The sequence below is a fragment of the Tenrec ecaudatus genome, chromosome 16, assembly GCF_050624435.1.
Source record: "Tenrec ecaudatus isolate mTenEca1 chromosome 16, mTenEca1.hap1, whole genome shotgun sequence".
Classification (NCBI taxonomy): domain Eukaryota; kingdom Metazoa; phylum Chordata; class Mammalia; order Afrosoricida; family Tenrecidae; genus Tenrec; species Tenrec ecaudatus.
The window spans coordinates 8,464,564-8,483,053 of record NC_134545.1 but is presented as its reverse complement, the minus strand read 5'-3'; the positions used below and the strand labels follow the sequence as shown (position 1 = coordinate 8,483,053).

Here is an 18,490-nt window from a genome sequence, read left to right as displayed (position 1 = left end):
CCAACTAGCAGAGTGAAATAAGCCAACAACAAAGGACAAATACTGTACAATCTCCCTGACATAAAAAGACAAGAAACGGTAAATGTACCGAGACCAACGTTGAGTAGTAGTTAGCAGGAGAGAGAGGGCAGGTGGGAAAGCAAAGTTATTACTTACGTAGAACTGAATTTGGATTACAGTATTGGGGAAAAAAATCACATTGACTAAGTAGAGTTGCACAGCCGATTAATACAACTGCTGCCCCTAAGTTGTACACCTGCAAACGACGACTAGCAAACATTGTGTGGTACGATGTGCTTACAACAACGGCCAACGCGTGCTGCTGAGGATGGGATTTAGCTCCTTGGGTTGAAGGGTTAGGATCACGGTTTCATGGGACAGCCTGATTGGCACAACAACATTTTTAAAGGTTTGGTTCTCTCTCTCAGTTCCTCGCAAGTGTCTTGGGTGAGTCCTAAAAGCTTGCCATTCAAGGTAGAATTGGTCTCTCTTTATATGGAGCCACAGAGGAAGGCAAGTCAGAAATGAAAGGTCACAAAATGCACCGCTAGCTGCTTTCATGAACAAATGCCTCTCCTCTGCCCTAAGACAAGAAGAACTACGTGGTGCCCAGCTACCAATGCTGAACATTTTGACCCAGAGTCTACAGAAGCATCCCGGTGAAAAGGGGGAAAATGCTCTTGATAACTGCTCCATGATAACTTTAAACCTTAAGCCAAAGTCCCCTTTAGTCTTCTGAAAACCAAGCAATAGTTTAAACTAGTAAAGAATGTGTCTTAAGCACCATACTTTGTAGATCAATCTATTAACGGACCAAAATGACAATGGCCACTCGAAAGAACAGGCAGGAAACTTAGGGGGCACTCACTTGATGGTAAGGAGGGAGGAGCAACTTGGAAAATGAGGGTGAGAATGATTGCACAACTTAAAGAGTGCACTCAATGCCACTAAATCAGAAATGCATAGAAATTGTGGCAAGTTGCGCATTCTTCTGTGTGTACACTCAAAAACAAAATGTTTCAAATAAATACAAGCAGAATTTTTCTTGAACTCCAAAAAAATGTGCTGTTAAGCTCCAGAAACATATAGGATCATAGAATTTTAAAAATCAAATTATATTCATGGTTCCACTGCCAAAGGCAGCGATCACATGAAAGTTTGGGTGCCAAATATAGTCAACTAAAAACAACACTTAGCCAGTCTCTCACAGGACGCCTCTTGGGTTTTTCATGGGATGGTTTCACGAAACAGATAAAGAAAATGAGAAATGAAATACTTTATCATCATGGATGAAATAAAATACAATGATAAAGACTCGCATAATAACTCAACGTTCAATGGCATAGGTCAACCCCTAAAATCACCACAGAAATGTATTTTGGGAAATGCATGAACATCAGGCACTTTAACTCATACATCAACTTGACAAATTACAGACAGATATGACTATAAACTCTCAAGCTCTTTTCTTTGCTCCCTAACACCTTTACAGCAAACACTGAGAAAAATGATTTAAGTATAAATTCATGGTGCTAGCTTTGGCAGATTTTAGTTTAAATCACCCATCGCCAAAACATTATTTTAGCACTTGAAATTAACTTGCTTTAGAAGGGGCAACCAAACAATAGCTTGACAGTGAAAGATGTTTGCTTCGAGCACTATGCTTTTTGAACACTAGGTTTAGGGACATTTTCTTACCTAGCTCTCTCTCCAGACACACATCAAATATACGTGTGAACGAAACTGCCCATTTAAAAAAAACTTATTGAGGACCTGATGCAAGGGGCTTAAGTGGAGAGCAAATGCCTTGAGAATGATTGGGGCAGGGAATGTATGGATGTGCTTTATACAATTGATGTATGTATATGTACGGATTGTGGTAAGAGTTGTATGAATCCCTAATAAAATGTAAAAGAAGAAAAGAGAAAAAAATGATTAGGGCAAAGACTGTACAGATGTGCTTTATACAATTGATGTATGTATATGTATGAACTGTGAAAAGAATTGTATGAGCCCCAATAAATTGTTAAAAAAAATAAATAAATAAAACTTATTTTACTTAAAAACAACATAACTATACTCTCTTAACTTATAAATGAAACTGTGATACTAAACATTTATATAAAATGTTTAACATTTAACTATATACAATATTTAAGATAATGGGTTGGACATACCGTAAGGGTCACCTGCATGGGTCAGTATGACAATCTCCACTGCACTTGTTTGTGTTTACATTTGATGTTTATGTTCAAAGAATTTGTAGACTACATTTGTATTTACTATTAAAGTAATGCTTTCATGAATGAAACCAATTTATAGTAAGTAGTCCAACACCCAACCTAACAATGTCACCAATTTACTAGGATTAGTAAACAGACTAGGATTAGGTACAACAGACTCAAACCAAACTCAATTTACCTGTGCATCAAATTGACTCATTCATAGATAGACATATCACACAGAGAATTTCTAGATTAGAAGGTTTAGAAGAAAATGAGTTTGGATATATATTTGTCTCCTTAAATGGTGAAAAGTCAGCATAAGTGGTGGGAGGTAAATGTAAATGGTTTCTGCAATTTTCGTTGAAGAAACAGAAATGCATGAAAATGACACGTTCCATAAATCTAGTTTTAAGAACTATCTCATGTGATCAAATTGACAACAGTATCTGAAAGATGAGCTAAGAACCTTCCTTCCAGGCCAGGGAGTTTTATGTTAATAGAGGGAGGAACAGCTCCTTAGAGGGGGGTGAGAGTGGTTGTAAAATTAATAGAATGTAATCAGTGCCACCGAAATACACATGCCAAAACTGCTGAATCTGCGTATGCTTTTGCCACATGGAGAGAAAGGCAGGCTTTCTATTCGCGTAGAGTTAGTGTCTCAGAAGCCCACGGGGGCAGTTCTACCCTGTCCTATGGGGCTGCTATGAGTCGGCATGGATTCAGTGACAATGAGTTTGGTTTTTGAGTCTGTTGTACCTAAGGAGCCCAGGTGACATTGTTAGGTTGGGTGTTGGACTACTTACTATAAGGTTGGCAGTTCAAAATTACCAGTCACTCTGAGGGAGAAAGAGGTCAGCTCCCATAAAGACTGATAGCCTTGGAACCCCGAGACAGAGCCACAAGAGGGTCTCTGCGAATCAGAATTGGGTTTTTGTATGAATCGGAACCACCCAGTAACAGGGGCTTTAGTATGCTACGTATGTTCTCAACCTCATTAGTAATTTTAAGAAAGAAAAAAGCAATGGGCAAATCAAAAGCGTATGATGTTAGACACACATTTTTAACCATGCAGTTCTCTGGAAAACTGTCAGATACAATGGCTTACATCCCACAGTAACCCGAATGTAGAACTGATCCCATTAGTTCTGGAGGTAGGCTTATTTTTCATTCTGGGTTTAGCACCACAACAGATCGCATCAATAAACGGCACAACCCTTCGGCTACATCTTCAGAGGCAGCCCGGAGGAAAGCATCCCCAATTTCAACTCACAGCAACCTCTGAGGGCAGAGAACTGCCTCGTAGGCTTGCCTACATGCTCATCTTTCTGAGAGCCACGGGATGGGTTCCAATTGCCTGTTAGCTCATCACCAGGCATCCACCACTGTGCCCCAGGGCTCAGAGTACAAACGGGCCCATCACCTACTACATGCCAGGCACCAGCAACAGTGCCAATGCAGAAAGGGTCTGACCCTTGCAGGAGGTCAAGCTTGCCTACTGCCTGTCACCCTCCGAGAAACATCCAAAGCAAGACCAAAGAGTCCCACTAGGGAACTTAGATTTGATTCTAAGTATAACCAAGACTTTTAAGCAGAGAAAGACATGGTCAGAAAGCCACTCAAAGAGTTGAGTGGAGGATGACCTGCTGAAGGGAACAAAGGCTGAACTGGGAATCCAGTGAGGAGGCTGGCTAATTCAGGATCACAGTGAGAGACAGCTTAGAACTGTGGTTGCAGAAACACAAGGAACAGATTCCAAATGGATAAGAGTCTTGGCGTTAACAGTCTAAGTTTTCATCCTTTCACCATTTGCACCTTGGGGTACGTTATTTAAACTGAATCGCAGTTCCCTTACTTAGAAATAATGCGTTTAAAGACGTAACACATTAAAATAATAATACTAAGTTACAAGAGCACTTTGACAACTAACCGTGTTTGACAGACTAGCTTCCTTCTCTTCCTATACCAACATTTAGCCTCTAACGCACGTAAATTTTAGCCAGTTCAAGTGCGGGGGGTCTAAAAATACTACTTGGATTCCACCAAAAGAGAAGCTTGTTTCTCACAGAACTTATGCTAAAATAACTGCATATAAATAGACACAGAGTAAGGTATTTCTCTCAAATTAATAACAGTTGTGTTTTCACATGTACTCCTTTACTTCCTCCATGTATAAGAGCGGAAAGGATGCAAATAGAATCTTGTAGCTCAATCATGATAAAGATTCTGGTGTTACTATCAGTTACTTCTATCAATAGCTTTGCTGTTGTTAGACGACGCTGAGCTAGCTCTGACCCACAGCAACCCTCTGTACAACTGAGGCACTGCCAGTCCTGCACCGTCCACCCAGCTGTGGCTCATGTGAACCCCTGTTGCAGCTACCGCACCAATTCAGCTCATTGTGGCTCTTACCTCTTTTACCCTAACCCTCTCCAGGGATTGGTCCTTCCCAAAAACAAGACCAATGTACAGGAGAGGAAGTGCCACCATCCTCACGCTCTTAAGGAACATTCTGGCTGTACTTCTTTCCAAGAAAGATTTGTTCATTCTCCTGGTAATCTGTGGTGTATTTAATATTTTGCGCTAACACCAAAATTCAGAGGCATCAATTCTTCTCCAGTCTTCCTTATTCACTGCCCAGCCCTCATGTCTGTGAAGTGACTGAAAATACCATGGCTTGGGCCAGATGCACGTTGGTCCTCGAAGATAACACCAGGACTTTTAACCAATTCAAGAGGTCTGTTGCAGCGGATGCAACATGCGATATGTCACTGCATTCCTTAGGGGCTTAACCGTGGGCAGTGGGTTGTGGATCCAAGTAAAATGAAGCTCTGTACAACTTCAATCTTTTCACCCTTCAGCACAATGTTGCTTACTGGTTCAGTTGTGAGGACTGCGGGGTGATCCCCACAGAAGGCTACAGTTTTAGATCTTCATCAGTAAATGCTTCCAGATCTCTTCATGTCCAGAGAGCAGTAACGTCACCCGTGCAGGTTCCAGGGTGTGAATGAATCTTCCTCCAAGTACAACAGCATGTTTGCTTCCTCCTCTGGATTACTCAACTCTGCTTATGAACTGAGTTAGTATGGGGAAAGAGCACAACACTGACGCAAACCTTCACTATTTTAAACCAACCCCTTGTTCTCTCTGAGGGATGATCTTTCAGCTTCTATAGACATGTCACATGAGCACAAATATTCTGAAATTCCCATTCTTCGCACTGTTACCCATAATTGTTAAGATACAGAGTCTAGCGCCTTTACCAAGTCAATGGAACACAGGCAAACATTTTCTAGCCTCCTCTGCTTTCAGCCAAGATCGACCTGAGGTTAGTAAGGACAGTCCTTTACTGATGACCTCTCCTGAATCTAGAGTTTCTGGCAGTTCCCTCTGAATGTACTGGTGAAAGCATTTTTTAAGTATATGCTGAAAAATGTTACCTGCCAGTGATATTAATGAAGTTGTTCGATTAATTCCTTCATTCTCTTGGGGCACTTTCTTTGGAATGGGCACAAACATGGATTTGCTCCAGTCGATTCCAAATGTCTTGGTATAAACAAGTGAGCATTTCCAGTATTGCACCCGTTTGTTGAAGCACCTCAATTGGTAGTCAAGTCCTTGTTTTAGTTTAGTTGGGACTTCTTTCTTATCACTTCTTGATTATATACTACCTCCCAGGGTGGTTGAATTCTTCTTGATACAAAGACTGTGTAGCCCTTCCATCTCCTTTTTTTTTTTAAGCATTTTATTGGGGGTTTGTACAACTCTTATCACAATCCATACATACATCCCTGTCAAGCACATTGTATATTTGTTGCAATTAGCATTCTCAAAACACTTTCTTTCTACTTGAGCCCTGGATATCAGCTCCTCCTTTTTCCCCTCCCTCCCTACCCTCCCTCACGAATCCTTGAGATAATTTATAAATTACTATTTTTTCATGTGTAACACACTGTCCGATGTCTCCTTTCACCCACTTTTCTGTTATCCATCCCTCAGGGAGGGGGTTATATGTAGATCACTGTGATCAGTTCCCCCTTTCTACCCCACCTTCTTCTTTCCCTCCTGGTATCACTACTCTGACCACTAGTCCTGAGGGGATTATCTGTCCTGGATTCCCTGTGTTTCCAGCTCTGATCTGTACCAGTGTACATCCTCTGGTCTAGCCAGATTTATAGGGTAAAATTGGGATCATGATAGTGGGAGGAAGCATTAAAGAACTAGAGGAAAGGTGTATGTTTCATCAGTGCTATACTGCACTCTGACTGGCCCGTCTCCTCCCCATGACCTTTCTGTATGGAGATGTCCAGTTGCCTACAGATGGGCTTTGGGTCTCCACGCCACACTTCCCCTCATTCACAGTGATATGTTTGTTTTTTTTTTGGTTTTTGATGCCTGATACCTGATCCTATTGACACCTCATGATCACACAAGCTGGTGTGCTTCTTCCATGTGGACTTTGCTGCTTCTGAGCTAGATGGCTGCTTGTTTATCTTCAAACCTTTAAGACCCCAAACACTCTTATCTTTTGATAGCTGGGCACCATCAGATTTCTTCACCACAATTGCTTATGCACCCACTTTGTCTTCAGCAGTTGTGTCAAGAAAGTGAGCATCACAGAATGCCGGTTTAATAGAACAAAGTGTTCTTGCAATGAGGGAGTACTTGAGTAGAGGACCAATGTCCATCTGCTACCTTAATACTAAATCTATAAATATATGCACATAGATCTATTTCCCTATCCTCACATATAAATTTACATATGTACATCCTGTATTTAGACCTCTATAAATGCCCTTTGCCTAGTTCTTTCCTCTATTTCCTTTCACTTTCCTCTTGTCCCACTATCACGCTCAGCCTTCATTTGGGTTTCAGTAATTCCTCCCGGTTGCATCGCCCTTAATCAAGCTCTACCAGGCCTCCTACACCCTCCTCACCATTGATTTTGGATCACTTGTTCCCGTGCCTGGATTTGTTAACACCCATTCCTCTCCCCGCCTCCGCCTCTCCCATGTCCCCCCAGAACTGTGGTCCCACCCCTTCCATCTTCTTGTGATGCTTCTTGTGTCATTCAGTATTTTACCCATAGAATCCTTTAATATTGCAGCAGGAGGCTGGAATTTTGTTCCTCAGTTCTTTCAGCTTGAGAAATGCACAGCATGGCCTTTCCTCTTGGAACTTTACCAAAGAATGGCAGGCCTCATTTTAAAAGCACTAGGATACCCAAAACCCACTGCCAGCAAGTTACTCGCAACTCACAGCAAAACAACAGGGTACAGTATAACTGCGCCTATGGGTTTCTGAAGCTGTAAATCTTTCAGGAGCAGAAAGCCTCATCATTCTCCCTTGGAGCACTTGGTGGGCACAAACTGCTAACCTTGAGGTTAGCAGCCCAACTCAGAACCCATTATGCCACCAGGGCTCCTACTAAGAAACCATAGAACCAAAAAAAGAGCCCTTCCTTAAATGTAGGTATTACAGAGAGTCCTTCATTTCCCTCTTAGGCTGAATATCCTTCCATAAAGGAAGAACCACTCTGAGTAGCTATCATATCCAAGCATCTTCTATTGACTAAGCAAACATAGGCAATACGAGAATGCAGCTCTTACTCTCAGGAAACTTCCAGTCCTACAAGGAGACTGGATATTTCCCATGACAAACCCGGAGAGAGAGACAGACAGACAAGTATTCAAAATAAAGAGATCCCTTTCAGAAGGGTTGGTCAGAAAATACTTCACAGCTAAGTAGAATTTGAGCTGGGCTCCAAAGTAACAGGATTTCCACAGAATTTCAAGGACAGAGAGCAAGCATAAGAAATTAACACAGTAAGAATATACACTTCAGGGGCCTTATTAAAACATTTTTTATTAGGAAAAATGTAAACATGCAAAAGTAGACACTGAACTTCAATGGTTACTGGCTCATGTTTCTTCATAATTTACCTATCTAATTCTAGGATAATCTCATCCACTCCCACATTCTTCACAGACTCCAATGTCCTCCGAGGGTGCCACTGCCATCTCCACAAGGATGGCCATATAGTAACACAAAAATTAATCAACCCTTGATTATTTGTTTGAACCAAAGGTACCAGAAAATGACAGGCCATTCATAAACCCATTGAGATTGAGGAAATACCCTTTCTGTGTTTCTATTTCAATGAGAATGAATAAAATGATGGAAGGAATCATGTCAAACAAAATAAACTGTCACAGGACTCAAGCACACCTGGGGAAATTTGCCGGGCCTCCAGAGTCTCAGCTGCCTTCCCTATAAAAAAAGGTATCACCAAGCCTCAACACAAGTACTCCCTTAACACAAGAACACTTTGTTTTAACAATCTGGTATTCTTTGATGCTCACCTTCCCTGCACAATCACTGAAGACAAAACAGGAGCATAAGCAAATGTGGTGAAGAAAGCTGATGGTGTCCAGCTATCAAAAATATAGCGTCTGGGGTCTTAAAGGCTTGAAGATAAACAAGCGGTTCTCTTGCTCAGAAGCAACAAAGACCACATGGAAGAAGCACACCAGCCTGTGTGATTATTAAGTGTCGATGGGATCAGGTATCAAGCATCTAAAACCCAGAACAGAATCATACCCAAGGTGAACAGAGGGGGGAATGGAGTGGAGTCCCAATACCCATCTGTAGACAATCGGACATCCCCTCACAGAGGGATCATAGGGAAGAGAGGAGCCAGTCAGGGTGCAGTACAGCACCGATGAAACACACAACTTTCCTCTAGCTCTTTGATGCTTCCTTCACCCCACCATCATGACCTCAATTCTACTTTACAAAACGGATTAGACCAGAGCATGCACACTGCTACAGACAAGAGCCCGCAACACGGGGAATCCAGGATAGATAAACCCCTCAGAACCAACAAGGAGAGTAGAAATACCAGGAGGATTAGAGAAGGGTGGGAGACGAACGGTGGAATCGATCACAAGGATCAATTAGAACCCCCTCCTAGGGGGATGAATAACGAAAAAGTGGGTGAGGGGCAACAGAGGACATCTAAGATATGGAAAATCTAATCTATAACTTATCAAGGGTTCATGAGGGAGGGCAGGTGGGGGAGGGACAGGGAAGAAATGGGGAGCTGATATCAGGGGCTCAAGTGGGAAGAAAATGCTTTGAAAAAATGATGGCAGCATATGTGCAAATGTGCTTGACACATTGGAGGAATGTATGGATTGTGATGAGATATAAGAGCCCCCAATAAAAGTACTTTTAAAAAAAAGTACTTTAAAAAAAAAGGTATCATCATCTCAGGGGTTCATGAGACCTGGATGGATGAGCAAGAAATGCCACATGTCTGGTTCACATTTACTTCACACTATGTTATGCAGTGGGCTATAATCCACTACGTTAGCAGTTCAAAAGCACCAGATGCTTACTGGAGAAAGACAGAGCTTTCTAATTCCTGTAAAGAGCTACAGTCTTGGAAACTCACAGTGACAGTTTTATAAGGTCGCTTTGAGTGGGCATCAACTTGATGGCAATGAGTTGAGTGTTATTGCCCAGTTGGTACAGAGCAGACTAAAGAGCTGCCTCCTTTTCCAACCGTCTCCCCTCACAATACATCACCCTCTTTGAGAAGGACCCACAGCATTTTTCCTCTCACTACACACTCAAGGTGTTTTGTTTTTCATTATTCATTGCCATCAATCTCAAGTGTCATCAAGTCAGTTCCAACTCATAGCAACCTCCTAGGGCAGGGTTTCTGTGGCTGTCAATCTCAACAGGCACAGACAGTTGCACCTTTGTCCAGAGGAGCGGCTAGTGGATTTAAATCTGACTTTGGTGAGTAGCCGAATGCCTAACTAATTACACCAGGAGGACTTCCCAGCTGAGGGACCAAGCGCTCTGATTTCAAGGCACCGCTTTGCCTTCAACGTTAATGAAGGCAGCTGGGATGCGAGGCAGACTCTCGGGGAACTAAAGCTTGGAAAATGTCAGGCTTCCCAGATACCAAGGCCTGAACCCAAAGAACTGACCAAATCCACACCAAGGGAGCCACGTGGTCAGCGGACATAGTTAAAAGCACTCTCATTTCCCCTACTTCTTGACTGCCGTGCTTCTACTCCTTCAGCCATCCACGACTTCTGTACACACAGACCCACTGCTTTCTAGTCAATTCTCTACCTGGTTTTTAGAAGCAAACAGCCTCATCAGCCTTTCTCCCTCAGAGCAGGTGGTGGGTTTGAACCGCCAATCTCGTGGTTGGTAGCCCAACTCCTGGCCCCCAAAAAGCCATCAAGCTTCTTTCTGTGTACAGAGAACAGCAGCGGCAAGGAGGTCCTCAGGCCTCCCCGCTGGGCCTCATTTCTGACTGTAGGTTAAAAAAGCCAGACCCCCATCCTATGCTCCACAGTTGCAAGCCCACCCCGCTTCAGGTCTATGGTCTGCACACATGGAGTTTCCCTTCGAAGAGTTCATGGGGAGATGTTGTTAGAAGATAGTGAGTTTTTTCCATGGACTTTTTGAGACCCCTTTGTTCATATTTTCACGACAATCATAATGATTTTTAAAGAATCTCTGTAAAGTCTGTTTACCATGACTTTAATCTTTCCTTTATTCTTTCAACCTGTTATTGTCGTCCAGAGCTTGCATGGTCAAAGTTGCTGAAGAATAATCCTCTCCAACCACCATCCCTGTCTCTAAGTGAAGACACAAGTTCTTGGCTCATGGTAATCTCAACCACCACAAATGATACTCAGTTAAAGCCTGTTGCCCAAAGCCAGTTTTCATTTTCAGAGATATTACCCATGTCTGATGTTTCCCTAGGAGAATTTTAACAGAAAAAAAAAAAGCAAGCCACTTCACGGTTTAAGCATTTCATGCCATTTTCTATTCAGTCCTTACAGGGTTTGTTGTTGGCAGGTGATATCGAGTCAATCTCATCTCAAGGTGAGTCCATGAGACCAGTAGAAGCGCCCCAGGGTTTTTTTTGCTATGTTTATGTTTCGAGGGCTGGGGGTATGTGTGTGTGGTTTGGGTGAAAGTTTACAGAACGAATTCGATTTCTGATCAACAATTCATACTTGTTTCCTGACCTCAGTTGCAAGTCCCCCAGTGGAACAGCACTCTTCCTTCCTGCTTGCTGAGCTTTAAGTGGGGACCCACTGCTGCTAACTGCTTCCGGCCTCCCAAGGTTAATTGTTCTGAGTAGTACTCTCCTCACACCTCTGCTGGGTCCCGCTTTGGTTGTTTAGTGGCAAGGCAATTTCCAGGGGTGGGTTTGGTTCCAGGCCCCACAGGATTTTGCTGTAATTTTTTACGGGAGCAAGGCAACCAGGTCTTTCTGCTGCAGAACCGCAACCTTTCTGTTGCCAGCTGCGCGCTTAACTGTTGTGCCACCAAGGCTTTTATAACAGAGGCTTATTCTATTAAAAAAGGAAAGAATAGTGAACTTAACTATCCTTACAGTGAAGCCTCACTAATGGAACCTACCAGTTCAAGAAAATGTAGAATGGGGCCAACTGGACCAGTTGTAAAAAAACAACAATCGAGTTAGGAGCCAACTGGACCTCCCACCAAGGTCTTCAGCAAGGTCCAAACACTCAGGTTCCTCTTCTCACTCAATTATGCTCCTTGCTGTGAAGGGAAGCTCAACAGTCCCTGTCCCAAAGCCCACTGGCTTCAAAGAGCACACCAACTTCAAAGGACTTCTCTGGATTGCAACCAGATTGCTCACCCCTCTTACAACCAGACCTCAGCCTTGCTCCCTCACTCCAGCCCACTTGCTGCCTCCCCACTGGCTGATTCCCACCCCCCTGCCTTTCCTGCCATCATGCCTTCAACCCCTGTGGCAAAGGGCCCACCTGCATGCTCAGGAAAGCCAGCTTCTTCACCACCATCACCCCACCCCCCCCTCCCCAACATTTTCTCAGGAGATCCATGCTGTCAGCCCATAAACTAGAGCTCAGCTCCTCAGTCCTCCAAGAGTTCCCTAACTTTCAAAGTTCCTCCAAAAGCGGGGGTTGGGGGGGTGTCCTAAAGTGCAGGTCCTCCATCTCCAAGGCTGGACCACTTTGAATTCTGAAAAGCAGGGAGCCGACGCTTGCAGGCATTTCGGCCCACGCCCTAATGTCAGCCAAAAACTTCCTGTCCGGGGTCTGGATGTCCAGACGGGCCTTCCCGAGAGTCTCCCCTCCACGGTTCCCAGAGCTCTCCTCCGTGATGCCCCTGCTCCCGAGCTTCTGTCTTCCATTCGACCTCTCCCCGGGCGCCCCATCCGGAGCCCAGCTGCAGGCCCCCGGCCGAGGTGGCTCCTCCTCTTTCCCAACTTCCAAGTTGGGCCTCTTATCACCTGTTCTCCCCAGACCTTCAGCTACGCCCGTGGCCACCCTCGGCCCACTCCCCGCCGCCCGCCTCTCTCAGGCCTCTCGACGCTGCCAGCCCAAGCAGCACCCCCACGAGGCAGTTCCGGGGTGCTCCGTGGGATCCCACTGGCCATCCGAGGGATCTCCACGCCCGGGGTCACACTCCCCTTCTTCTCCATCACCTGCTCCGCCCGGGGCCCAATGACATCCGTAGCTGCTGCTGCTGCTGCTGCTGCCGCCGCCGCCGCCGCCGCCGCCGCCTCCACCCGCGAGTCGGACGCCGGTCCCCGGCCCCTCCTGGACCGACGTCCCGAGCGTCCGGGGCGAGGGGGCGTGCACCCCCAGCCCGCCGCCGCCCGCTCCCCCCGAGCGCACCTGTTCCTCCGCCCGTCCTCCCCCTCCGGGCCGCGCTCGGCCTCCCGTAGCCCCGCACTCACCAGGAGTAGGTCTGCTCCGCCATGGCGCTGGCGCTCGCGGGCTCCGCTGCAGGTCGGACCGGGCCCGGCGGCGGCGGGCGGGCGGGCGGACGGACGCACGGACGCACCGACAGCGGGCTCGCCCGAGAGCGGAAGGCGCGGCTCGGGCCCGGCGCTGGCTCGGCGGCGGCGGCGGCGGGCGGGCGGCGAGGCCCGACTCCGAGACGGCCCCGCTCCCTGGGCCCCGGGGCGGGGCGGGCTCCGCTCTGGGCCTCCCTCACCGGCGGCGGCGGCGGCGGCTCCGCTGCGGCTCTAAACCCAACATGGCGGCGGCGCGGAGAACAAGGGGCCCCGGCGCGGGCGGGCGAACGGCGGGAGGGCCCGCGCTCACTGCGCGCTGGGCCGCGGGCGCGCCGCGCTCGGGCGACGGCGACGGCGGCCGGGGGACATGGCCGGCGGGCGGAGGCGGCGGCGGCGGCGGCTGAGGGGGGCGCTCGGCGATGAGGCGAGGCCGCTGGGCTCACACCCGCCGAGGGAGGAGGGGCCGAGCCACCGGGGCTCCGCGAGTCACGTGCCCAAAACACGCTCACGTGACGCGCGCGCCCCGCCCCCGCGCCGGGCCCGTGCGCGGAGACGTCGGTTAGCGGGTGCGAGGCGGCTGTTGCTCCGCCAGCCGCGGGCCCCGGGGCCGCCGCCCGCCGCCCGCCGAGCGACTGCCCAGCGCCCCCCCCCCCCCCCCCCCGTCTCCCGTCCCTTTCGAGGGGCCGCTTCCGCCAGCCAATCAGGAGCCCCGAGGAGCGTGCCTTGGCTGTCACTCAGCTGTCAGCCGTCAATCAACACTCGTCTGGCCCGGTCCCCCAACTGTCAATCAACCTGTCAACCCGCAGGCAGAGCGCGGTACTGGTTCGTTCCCTCACGGTGTATGTTTGGTGCTTCATTCGTTCGTTCACGGCCCAAGCAGCCTTCGTAGTGTGTGCGCAGGCCTTGTGCCTTATGGGGCGGGGGGTGGGGGGTATGCCAACTCCCCCAATATTCCCTATCATTTAAGCTTCAGCATTAGTTGTTCGGTGCTCCTTCTGGTAGAGTTCTCTACCCACTGGGAGCTTACATTCTAAAGGAAGACACGCTCTAAACCAACAAATAAATGAAGATGGTCTCAGGTGCTGCTAAGTTTTACAAGAACAGTAACATCAGGTAATACACCGTGAGCAGGACTGGGAGCTCCTCTCTGCGGGGGTAATGTTGGAGCTGACACCGGAAAGACAAGAAGGCTGGAGGCACCCCACACACACACACAGCCATTAAATCAATTCTGACTTTTTGTGACCCTACAGCACAGAGTAGAATTGCCCCCTTTGGTTTTCCAAAAATCTTACTCTTTATAGAAGCAGATAGCCTCATCTTTCTCTCAAGGTGCAACTAGTGTGTTTGAACTGCTGAGCTTGTAGTTAGCGGCTCAATGTGTTTCCCACTAAACCACCAGTAGCCTAATAGCGTTGGAGGGAGCGCTGGCGGTATAGTGGTTAAGCATTGGGTTGCTAATTGTGAGGTCTGAAGTTTGAAACTACCAGACGCTCCTTGGGAGAAAGACAAGGCTTTCCAGTGCCGTGGCGAGTTGTATTTGAAGAGTGGCGCTGGAGAAGAATATTGAGAGTACCATGCAGTGCTAAAAGGACAAACCGATATGTGTTGGAAGAAATAAGACCAGAGTGGCTCCTTAGAGGTGAGGGTGACAAGACTTCATCATACAGTACTTTGGACATACTGTCAGGAGAACCCAGTCCATAGAGAAGGATATCATATTTGGCAAAATGGAAGGGCAGAGAGAAGGGAAGGCCCTCAACCAGATGGCTTGACACAGTGGCTGCACCAATGGGCTCAGGCATAGGAACAATTGTGAGGATGGCCCAAGGTCACGCAGTGTTTCCTTATGTTGTGCATATGGCACCTAACAACAACAACAAAGAATTATAGTCTTGGAAGCCCACAGGGGCAGTTCTACTCTGTGCTATAGGGTCATGATGAGTCGACATCCCTCAGTGGCAGTGAGTTTGTTTTGTTTTGTTTTGTTTTGTTTGAATAGAGCTGGGAAAGAGACCAGCTCAGTGAACCTGGCACTGGGGGGAAAGGAGAAGGGAAAGAGGAATTGAGCCTTGAGGCATCGCACAAAATGCTTCCCCCTGGCTGGTGTCAAGGAGGTAACCTAAAAAGATAAGAGGCTGTCCAAAAGAAAAGGCATTTCCAGGAAAGACAGAAGTAAACAGATCGTAGATTTGACTGCCTCCACAGATTGCTACCTCTACTACCGGGAGGCCAGAAGGCAGCCTCTTGGTGTTGTGGTGATGTGTTTGGACTGCGATCTGCAGGAGAATGACTAAGTGATTTACTCCTGTAAACATTCCCAGTGTATTGACAATGACAAAGAGATAGATTTCTTAGTGTTATTTACCAAGAGGTCAGTAGAAATGGGTGGTGCCCAGCTACGACTACTGAACATCCTGATCCAGGATCCAATAGACAAGTCCTGATGGAAAGGGGGAAAGGCAAGAACAGAGCTTCAAATCCATACAGAAACCAAACTTATTGGATCTAATGAGATCAGGGGACAGGGGGAACTCCTGAATCTACTGCCCAGAAATAAGCTCGAAACCGAAACTACCTGCCATGAATGTGCCGTTAAACTTACCTCACTGCAAGCCACACGCACTGCCATGGAGTCAAGGCTGACTCCTGTCGAGCCTAGAGGACAAGGGACAAACTGCTCCTGTGGGCTTCTGGGACTGTAGTGCTTTACGGGAGTACAAACAAACGCCTTCTCCTCGTGCATTAAACTACACAGTTAACAAAGAATGTTTGTCTCAAATATGGTGCTCTTATAAGGGATTATCAATGTGTGCAACCTGACAATTAAGCCAAAGCACAGATAGAAGTTAACAATCAGGGTAGAGATAGAATGGGGTCACAGTGGAAAGTAAGTAACAATTGTCACTCAGCTGGGCATGTAGAAATTGTGGGTGGATGGAGGTTTGGTTGTGGACATTGCCACCCCACCCCCCAAATAAAAGAAATACATATCTTTAAAAGGTTACCTGTTTTATTGGCATGTAATTCACATACTATATGATTCAGTGGTTGAGACATGTTCAAGAGAGGTGTACACTCATCACCACAGTCAATTTTAGAACTCTTTATTCAGTCTTGTACTTCTGATTACTAGTTCCCCACTTCTCCCCAACCTCCGCCGCCGTAACCCTAGGAAACTATTAATCCAGTTACTGCCTCGATGGACCTACCTGTCCTAGATTTCATATAAAGGAAAATATTGTTGATGTTGTAAGACGCCGTCAAGTCGGTTTTGACTCATAGTGATCCTGTGTACAACCAAACACTGCCTGGCCCTGTGCCTTCCTCCCATTGTTCTTCTGTTGAGCCTATCCACCCATCGATGCAGCCACTGTGTCAGACAGCAGTCAGTGTAAGATATGAAAATAATAATTTATTATTGATCAAAGGGTCACCAGGGTGGGAGGGGGAAAAGAGGAGCTGATAGCAAGGGCTCAAATAGAAAGTAGATGTTTAAAATATGAAGATGGAAACATGTACAAATATGCTTGATACAATTGATGTATGGATTGTTATAAGAGCTCTAAGAGCCCCCAATAAAATGATCTTTAATAAATAAAAACAATCGGAGGTCAGAAAACAATAAGAAGAGATCTTTAAAATGATGGGAAGAGGGGTGACATTCACCCACAATTCTATATCCATTGGAAATATGGCTTAAGAATGATAAAAGAGTACATTTTAAATAAATGAAAATTTAAGAGGAAAAAACAACATAAACACACACTAAAAGCCCACTCAACATCAGTAACAAAATAAAATACAGAAAAACCTCAATCCAAGCAAAAGCAGTAAATAATAAAAACTATAACAAATTTAAAATTGGTCAAAAGGGAAAACAACCGATAAGGTGTTCACTTCTGACCTAACTACATCAGCATGAGTCCACTTTCTCATACACTCTGCGTATAGCAAGACTATTCCTGTCCCTGGTCCGTGGTCTGAGGGGAGTCGCAGGAGAATCCATCCACTTGGGGATGCTGCAAATGGATTGGGGGCATCCGTTGTCATCCAGAGCCTTCTGCAAACCAGGTGCTCAGGATCGAAGCTCTAATACAAAAATAAAATATTTTAAGAGAGAAGACTTCCAGGAAGAGAGACTGGCATGAGACAACGCCCAGACATGAAGGCTCAGGATGCACTAACAGTCAGGACACCTGGACACCTTCCCTGGAGTGGGGACTTTTTGTTGGGCGGCATTAAGGGAAGAGATTAGAAAAATGCAGAAGCTGTACTTGGAAGGGCGTAGCCAAGCCTCCCTGCCAGCTACTATCTTCCTAAATCAAAATGATGAGTGCTCCTTCTCCAGGTTTCAGAATCACGTGTGGGCAACAGCGCTCCAGGGCCCCCAATCTCCATCAAGAGCCAAGCTCCCACACACCTCAAACCAGCAGCCCCGAACTTCTCTACAGCTTGCCCAACGTTGGGCGGGACCTAGCTCCACTTCAGCTGGGTTCCCAGGCCTGCCCAAGGGGACAGAGGATGCCATGCCCTGAATCTATCTCCAAATGGATCAGTTGGCCCTTGCTCCTACATCTGCTGCCTGCCTGTTCCCCACAGGGAACCCTTTAATGAGAAAGCCAAGTACACTTTTCCTTCTGAGGAGCCCTCTCCTTCCTCCTTCCTCCTTCCCCCTTCCCCCTTCCCCATCTGTCTCCCCTCTGCTGGGTGCCAGAACCAGTCAGGCTCAGCGGGCTACCAGAGAACCCTGGAGAAGGTGCCAGCTGAGAAGCTCCTGACCCTGGAGGAGGTGGAGGGAGGGCCCCAAGAAAACATGAAACCACCAGGGAGCCTTCCTTTCACCATCCAAGAGAGCAGCCTAAGCCACGGATTGCCCTGGATGAGAGTATAACATGGGGAGACGGGTGCAGCCAACACCCTAAAGGCTTGACATTTCATCAGCCCAGACAACTTTGCTGGGTGCTTTGACAACAAGCCAACTGGGCCCTTGACCCGTGACACACAGTCCTTCTGAGTCTCCCAGGCCTGTGCGCCAGGCTCCAGGTCCCATGGGAAAGGCAGGAGCCATTGGCAAAGAAGTGGCTTTGGGAGGTGCAGGAGCTGCTGCTTCAGAGAGACAAGAACAAAACGGAATAGACATGTCACTAATGAAATCAACACGCTGAGCCCTGGGCAATTCACTTGGGCTTCGGTTCCCAGTGAGTCACAGAAGGCAGAGCTGAGTGAGAAACTGGTATTTGGTGAATGAAGGCAGGAGGGGTTGAAAAGAAAGGGGAGGTCTTCCTAACAGCCCCTGGAGGTCCCATTCTTTGCCCTGAGAGAAAATCTGGTGGCAGGGAGGAGGGAGAAGAGGTTGGGGTGCAGGTGAGTGAGGGTGGCTGTCATGAATGGCCATTGACTCAACTCCCACTCTAGGGCACCCCAGGTGTGTCAGAGCAGA

The 18,490-nt window shown here is 47.0% G+C and overlaps 1 protein-coding gene across 1 annotated transcript in view; it reads right to left on the bottom strand.

Annotated features, from left to right (window-relative positions):
• SPPL3 (signal peptide peptidase like 3) overlaps nt 1–13,516 on the bottom strand; it is a 150,861-nt gene extending 137,345 nt beyond the window's left edge. The window contains exon 1 of the mRNA XM_075533642.1: nt 12,988–13,516. Within this exon, the coding sequence (XP_075389757.1) occupies nt 12,988–13,010 (23 nt within the window). The 5' untranslated portion in view covers nt 13,011–13,516. The remainder of the gene's footprint in view (nt 1–12,987) is intronic.
• Nucleotides 13,517–18,490: the final 4,974 nt, after the last annotated feature.